The sequence below is a fragment of the Penicillium cataractarum genome (assembly GCF_028827025.1).
Source record: "Penicillium cataractarum strain IBT 29864 chromosome Unknown utg000001l, whole genome shotgun sequence".
Classification (NCBI taxonomy): Eukaryota; Fungi; Ascomycota; class Eurotiomycetes; order Eurotiales; family Aspergillaceae; genus Penicillium; species Penicillium cataractarum.
Window position 1 is genome coordinate 1,002,481 of NW_026622737.1, and position 7,469 is coordinate 1,009,949.

General features: G+C 49.1%; 2 protein-coding genes across 2 annotated transcripts; both read right to left on the bottom strand.

Annotated features, from left to right (window-relative positions):
- Nucleotides 1-150: 150 nt before the first annotated feature.
- On the bottom strand, nucleotides 151-1,325 carry N7496_000359 (ATP synthase complex assembly protein ATP12; the record flags this gene model as incomplete). Its single annotated transcript, XM_056693290.1, has 2 exons — nucleotides 151-941; nucleotides 1,043-1,325. 2 exons carry the CDS (start codon nucleotides 1,323-1,325, stop codon nucleotides 151-153), a joined length of 1,074 nt encoding a protein of 357 aa, XP_056560019.1.
- A 1,853-nt stretch (nucleotides 1,326-3,178) lies between these two features.
- N7496_000360 (glycosyltransferase family 2 protein) lies at nucleotides 3,179-5,503 on the bottom strand (the record flags this gene model as incomplete). The annotated part of the gene is made up of 4 exons (XM_056693291.1): nucleotides 3,179-3,292; nucleotides 3,668-3,959; nucleotides 4,511-5,380; nucleotides 5,466-5,503. 4 exons carry the CDS (start codon nucleotides 5,501-5,503, stop codon nucleotides 3,179-3,181), a joined length of 1,314 nt encoding a protein of 437 aa, XP_056560020.1.
- Nucleotides 5,504-7,469: the final 1,966 nt, after the last annotated feature.

Sequence of the window (7,469 nt, forward strand, 5' to 3'; positions counted from 1 at the left end):
AATTTCAAATCGTCATTTCTCTAATAATGGTACAAAGGAAGATAGTAATACTGTGTATCCCATCTCCAAAGGGAGACTCGAGTCTCGAGTACACACCCCGTAGAAGCAGTAAATATTATACAAAAGCAGCCTCGATACACTCTAGCCCATCTATCTCGTCTCGCCACTCACCAACACAACCACACTCCCCAACTGCCGCCGCAAATCCTCCTTGTTCACATCGTGAGTATCCTCAACCTCACCCCACATATCCGTCTGCCACTTGACCTCCAAGTTGGCCGCCTCAGTCGCCTCCTCAAGACCAAACTTCTTGGACGAGTGCTTCTGAACGTGTCGGAAGTTTTCACTCCACTCGACCATCAGCCGCACAGCGACCAGCAAGCTCTTGGAGGCAAGGATACCTCGCTCCAAGCCCGCCAGATCATGAGCATCCAGCTCAGACACCCAAGTACGGATGCTATCCTTGGTCGCTTGCGGCTGGGACACGGGGAGGATGCTCTCTGCGTCGAGGATGGGCACAATCTCCAGACCAGGCCAGACCTTTGTAGACAGGAAGCTCATAATATCCCCAGAAACCCGCATCTGAATATCGCGTAGACTCTCAGTCTTCTCTTCCTCGCCGACACGGTCCAATGCGCGGTTCGTACGCTCGGGCTCCCAGCACAACAGCGTGTCGGTGTCCAGGTACCGCATGGCGGTGTTGATGATTTGGTCGCGGGTGGTGCGTTCACCCTGGGCATCTTCGCGGACGATATCCGAGGCGCGGGCAGCGAGGGAGGTCAGGGGGATGAGGTGGCTCTTGAGCGCCTGCTGGGCGGATGTCATGACATCCCACTCGAGGGCGACGGCATGAGCTAGTTGAGGCTTTGTTGGGGGAATGGAGAGGATATCCTTGGTGGGTGTTCTGACGGGGCGCTTGTCCAGCAAGACCTGGTATTCACCTGTCAAATAAATAGAACTGTTAGACTTGGTCTCTTTTTCCCAACCTCTAAAGTTCGACAGCCATGCGAATAGCACATCCTAGTCTCGGTCCTACACATACCGGGCTTCCCGTGAACATGAACATCCTTCCAAAAGCGCTTCTTCAACACGGAGGGCTTCTTGAATTGTGACAAATCCCGACCCTCCGTAGGCGTTTGTGTCTCTGTATTCTCTGTAAACTCGGGCGCAGGCGCAGGAGCCTTGGGTGGCGGACCATGAGCCGTGACGGGGTGCGCAACGGCGGCCCTCAAGGGCGATGAGTGAATGTGGCGGCACAGGGGGGCATTCTGCCTCGTGATAGTGAGAAGACGTGCCGAAAAGGCAGTACGCGAAAGACTGGCCATTGCTATAAAGTCAAGGCTGGATAGGGCGAGGTAGTCGAGACGAAACTCGGGGAGATGGCAAGTCGGAACTTTTTGCGGTCTCGGCCCGCCGAGAATTGGTCCGCGCTTTTCTGAGTTACCGCATTGAAGAAAGATACGGACCTCGATACGTCTACTTTGACTACATCTTGGACCTAAGAGTGTTGGATAAACCATTATGTTGCTAACTTCATAATTCTCGGGATACCTACTGTTCATTGCGAATCACTGAGTGGCTTTCATCTTGCTCGGATTTTAGCCGTGGAAACAGCCCATCATCCCGAGACTCCATACAATAGTCCCCATCATACGGATCCATAAAGACTTCCACACTGAAAGCATCTGGCGGGGTTAACTACATAATTGCATCGAAGCAGAGTGTTTTAATAGGCGCGCATGTACGATGACAACACCTCCAGGCAACCCATCTAGAGCTAAACTCTCTCCGCGGCATACTACTGGGTACCTCTCTACTGGATACTAGGAAGGACAAAAGAGCGGAGCTCCGTTCAACGGGTATTCCAGCAGATTATGGATTATTGAAAAAAAGAGAGAGAAATTACTTGTAACCCGAGAGGAAAATCAGATAATAAAAAAGTGAGAATCAGAGAATCAGATTAACCTCCCACCTCTGCATCTAGATCATTTTCCTTCCCCCCAAAGAGAGATAAGAAAGAAGTGAACTCAAAATCAACAAATATTGCAATGCGATCCCTAGAAGTAAAAAAAAAGAGAAAAGAACAAAAAACGAAGAGAGAAATGGCTCAGGGGAATCAAATCAGCTGAAGCAGCACATCGAGATGCAGAGCACGCGAGAACAAGTGCAAAACGACGAAACCCGCCCATGCTTTTGTAATTTACACAAGAAGCGAAAAAAGTAAGGTAGAGAAATGGGAAGAGACGAAAGAGAAACACAAAATAAAAAGAAGAAGCCTTCAAAATATCAAGGCTGGCCACCCTTTTTTGTTTTGGAAACCAATCATGCGCAAAGAAGAGGGATGAAGAGAAGTTAGGAAGGGAAAAAAGGTCAAGCAGTGGGACGTCAATCAAGGTCGTACTACCACGCATCAGGGTTCTGTCGGATCTCACAAAGCTGGATGTAAGAGGGGGAGAGGAGAAGCAGGGTCTCTCGTCGGATTGGTAGATTCCCCAGTCGTCAGTTTCTGAATCAATGCCCGGTATAGGGGAGCATTTGGGAGAACTACAAGAATCAGGGTCCGCGGAGAGTATTCGCGCTCTCTCTCGATCCATGCAGGGCTGCAAAATAACTTGCAACACCAAAAAAAAAAACATTTGGCAAATGAAAAAAAGGAAGATTCTCAAATAAAAAGCAGAGCAATGAGAAAACGAGAAAAATAAAGATCCAAGGTAAAGCGCTGGACGCATCTAGAATCGCGGACCGAGACACAAAAACGGAATTTCAAGTCGGACATGGTCGAAACAATGGTCGTCACGGCATTTCATCGTAAAAGACAAGACAAGAGAAAAGACGAGTCAGTAGTAGCCTGGGAAGTGCCTGTCTGCCAGTAGAAAAGCAAAGCGGAATCAGTAGCTGCTGCGCGCTGGGGACCAGCCAGCCGGGAGTTCCGTCATGCATGCAACGCGACAAGAGGAAGGACCCAAATCCTCAAAATATGATCCGAGTCCCCCGAATTTAAGCGGGGTGAGTTAAAAGGCGTGCATGGTCCCCGACATCTGGAGATGCAGTAGGCACATGCTAGCCAGAATAGAGGTGGAAAAGGAAAAGTCGCAAGCATGAATCCAGTCCGATCTGGTCTAGTCGGGAAGAGACCTAAGTGGTAGTCTTCCGGCAGACAATCGCACAAGCGACCTACTTATTTGGTGAGATAGCTGGGGTAGTAGGGCTGTTTTATGCGATCGGCATCTGTGCGTTTCTTCATACGCTCGGCGTCATAATCATCGGCACCATCACGGCTACCCCATGTCGTCTAAGAAGGAGAATTAGCACTTGGACGGTGGTTTTTTCGGGAAACACGGAGAAAAGCATAAATGGTCACGAAAAAAATGAAAGCGTCAAAGATCCAGCCAATGAAATGACTCGATTCAAGGTTAAGAGGGAATTGGACTCGCACGGGAAGAGGGGTGGATAAAGCCATCTGCAAGAAGGAGGAGTCGTGATCAAAGCGTTTTGATGCTGGCGTGTCGGAGAGGGGAAGGGAAAAAAAAGTGAGGGGCTCGGCGAGAGAGACGCAACACTAAACTTCTCCCAGCTCGACCCGCAAAAGCCACAAAAAAACAGAAGTGACCACGAAATGCAGAAAAAAAAAGAATGGAAAAGCATAAACCCAGATAAAATGACTTACCACATTCAGAGTCATAACCGCGTACATCTTAATGGCTCCGTGGAAATATCCGAACAAAATCGACACGGGCAACAGGAACACATCAACTGGATAGCGGATATAGTGTCCCAGCAATTTAATCCACTTGCTCGTAAACATCCACAGATACAGCGAGGTCATGGCGCGATCATGCGAGACCTCGCCCCATCCCACACTAGCCTTGTGGCATAGCCAAACGAGGAGCAAGTCGCCGAGTAGCGCCGGGGGCGACAAGGTGGTCAAGTGTACCGCATAAGCACTCCATGGTTGGCGACTGTAAGATGGGTTGGTTAGCTGCGGCTGAAAATGATAAAAAAGATGGATGGCGAAACAGTCAAAAGGTGGCAAGATCAGTATATCAATGGAACGATGCAATGTCATCAAAATAACACAATCACAAGGACCCAAAAAAATCACAAAATGGGAATATGATTAGGGTAGAAAGGCCGAGGGCCAATGCGGTTCCCGACGAGGTTCACAAAGAATTCTCCGGCGCCACCGACGGTACTTTTGTTCGTCTTTGCCCACCTATCGGGCTTGGGTGATTGTAGCAGCAGAAGGATTGTGTTGGCGTGCTCGGCTGGCAAGGACACTCTCATTTCAGGAGAGATAAACAATCCTTGAAGGAGAATCATCCAGAGCCCGCGTATAGATGACCAAAAACTCGGATAGTGTGTAAAGGACAGGAGGCTCCCAATTGGGTCAAACCCAATAGAATGGTAGCAACCAAAAGACAATGCAGATGACAAGAAGAGAGGGGAGAAAAACAATCACCGATGATTCGGCCTTTGTAGGAGAAAATCAGAAGAAAAGGGTATCACTTACTACCAGATATGCTTCTCGTGGAACATGCTGGTGAGATTGCTGCGCCAGTTACTGCGGGACCAGCGCGCACATTGCTTCAAGAATCGGGGGTTATCCTCTAGCGTGGTGAGCACCTCGGCCTCGGGGTGGTACTGCATATAAGTCTCCCAGCCATGCGAGACCATCCAGCGGGTGATGAAGTTGTCGTCATCGGCATTAAGCTGATACTTTCCCCACCACCACTCCTCGTTGGTGAACGCATAGGTGAAGCCCTCGTTCTGGAGAATCTTGGTGCGATATGCCACAGTACGGCCCGACATACACGGTAGACCTCCATCCACATTAGTGGTGGCCCCGCAGTCAAAGTTGCGTCGCTCCAGATACAAAGCGCCCAAGAATCCCCAGATGCGCTGGGAAAAAGTTGGCGAGACGGCCCGGCGCAATCGTTGGCAGGTCACCACGCCACCGTAACGCTCGTCCTTTTCGAAGGGGGCCAGAATCCACGGCAACACGGTCGAAGGCCAGCTCACGTCGTCGTCGACTAGGAGGGTGATGGCGGTGCGGACCTCGGGGATGGCGCGAGTCATTTGGCGGCGCTTGTTAGGGTGGGTGACGGTGAATAGGCGAATTCGCGACTGAGAGGCAGGCATCGCACTCAGCATCTTCTCGGCGCGCTTGCGATTGGCCTCGATGGTGACCAGGAGGATTTCGTAGGGTTGGTTTTCCAGGCATGACCGGATCGTCTCGACCAGTTCCTCGCCGCAGCCCTCTAGCGTGGGGATAATCACCGTCACATCTTGAGAGGTGAGTTTAGGGTTCTCGGGGGGAGGAATTGGCTTAAAAGTCCAGAACGAGACCAGATTAACCACGAGGCGGAAGTAGCGATAACAGCTAAAATGGTGCGAAAGTCAGTTTATAACTGTCTCGGGAGACGATGTGCATAGTTTTCGAGATTTTGATAGCGAATTTGACTGACAACAGTGCGACGAAGGCGCGCAGGAATGGAAATGCCATATCGTCTTTTTCAATTGACCACAACCGCGATTGGTCTTGGTTTTTTTTTTCTTTGTTCTTATTTTTTTGGAATTCCCTTCTTTTATTTAGGAGGGAGGTTTTTGTCCTCTTGAGTTCGATTCAACTAGACACCAAAATCACCCGATTAGCCGCGACTATTCTGGAATTTCTTCTTATTCGCCAAAATTCTTCTTACCTGGCACCGTGGGTGTCAATTGCAAATCGAATCTCGTGGTTATACCGTTTATAGAGGAGGAATGGGGGGAAAGAATCGGAGGAGGGAGGGGAGGCGTGATGGGCTGGTAGGAATCCAAAGAGCGAGGAAGCCAAAACGAATGTCGGGGAAGACACAGCTTCCTCAACCAGCCCAGGTAAATGGAGAGAAGGAAATAAGGGAAGAGGGAGAAGGGGAGGGGGAAAGAATAGAGAAGAAGCCAGAATGGTTCGACGGGCGTCGATGGCGAGTAATTTGTAGGCACATGCCTACGACAATCTTGATACTAACGCTCGCGAACAATTGAAACCAAAAGCCGCAGAAATATAAAAATCAATTTAAAAATATATAATAATGAAAAAAAAAATAATTAAAAGGGCCAAAAGTTCCTAAGCTAAAAAATAGAAAATCAAAAAAAGAACAATGCCCCCATAGTCGTTTTGAGGGAGCTGCAGGTGTAATTTTTTTTGCCTCGTGCGTCAGAGAGTCAGACCCTGGATCTAGATGGAGGCATGTCGAGGGTGGAGAGGGATTGGCGGCGGCCCATGCAGCGCAGTGACATGGAGTGGAGAGGCTAGGCGGGGGGCACGTATTTGGTATTCTTTGATTTATTATTTTTCGAACTCGATTACTGTATTATCATTTTTAGGATATTTTCGCCTGTCAGATTATTATCAAGACTATGGATTCAAGAAGATGGCTTATCATGAGTTAACATACTATACCATGCTGTAGATAGCATACAACATGTAGTAGTATGGAAAATCTCCAAGGCTGAGGCTCCAAGCCCCCTAAGATTGTTTTTTCTTTTCTTTTTTTCCCTCACTCTCGAGTATAATGGAAGGAACCGAGCTCAATCGTCTACAGAGCCTCCTCCCCTTTGGTGTACGAATCTAGCTTCTCTATCTCTCTGCGCATCATGCGCCCATTCTCGAAGCCGAAAGTCTAGCTAACTAGTCTGTAAAACGTCAACCAGAGTCATTCTGCACAAATGGCCAATTCCAACCCCCGATGATACCCTGATAGGCCCGGCAATGGCGATCACTATGGAATTATGGTTCGTTCAAATCTTGTTTATCAATCTTGTTAAGAGTCATAAAATCCTACAGGGCTTCCGGTCGCTCGACAGACTATTCTTAGAGTATACACAGTAACTAACATATAAGAATACGATTTATCCCATGCTACATAATTTCCATTACCTCCTCAGTTCTTACCAATACCACACCAAAAAAAAGAGTTTCTCCTACGATTCCATATCCATGGATGCGTGGGGTGCGTGAGTTGCGCGGGTGTGCGACCAGGCGTCAGCTGGGCCGCGCCCCATTCTCCATTCCCCCCCTCGGCCGCGCAACGGCCACCCTTCAACACGAGCGCAGCTGGGTACATTTTTGAGGGTTCACTTATGATTTGATGCCTTTTTGCTTTCTGATTCACATTTTTGCCTCTGGTCGCCTTCGCCATTTTGGTTCCTATTGTCCACCCGCAGCTATCCTGCGCTATGCGATCAAAATCTATTATTATGATGATACGACGTTGATTTTGTTATCTGGGGATTATTCCAGCCTCCTCCCCTATCTCCAGGCTGAAAACTCACCGGGTCCAAAAGCCGAGCCTCTAGGCGACTCATTGGCCATTGGGCGTTCCTTCGTCGCAGGTACACAGCGATCGACGAAAGCCGCTGTAGCCTTTTATGTGGCATGCAGCAAAAAAGCGGCAGAGAGACAGAGTCGACGGAGGGGAAGAAAAGGG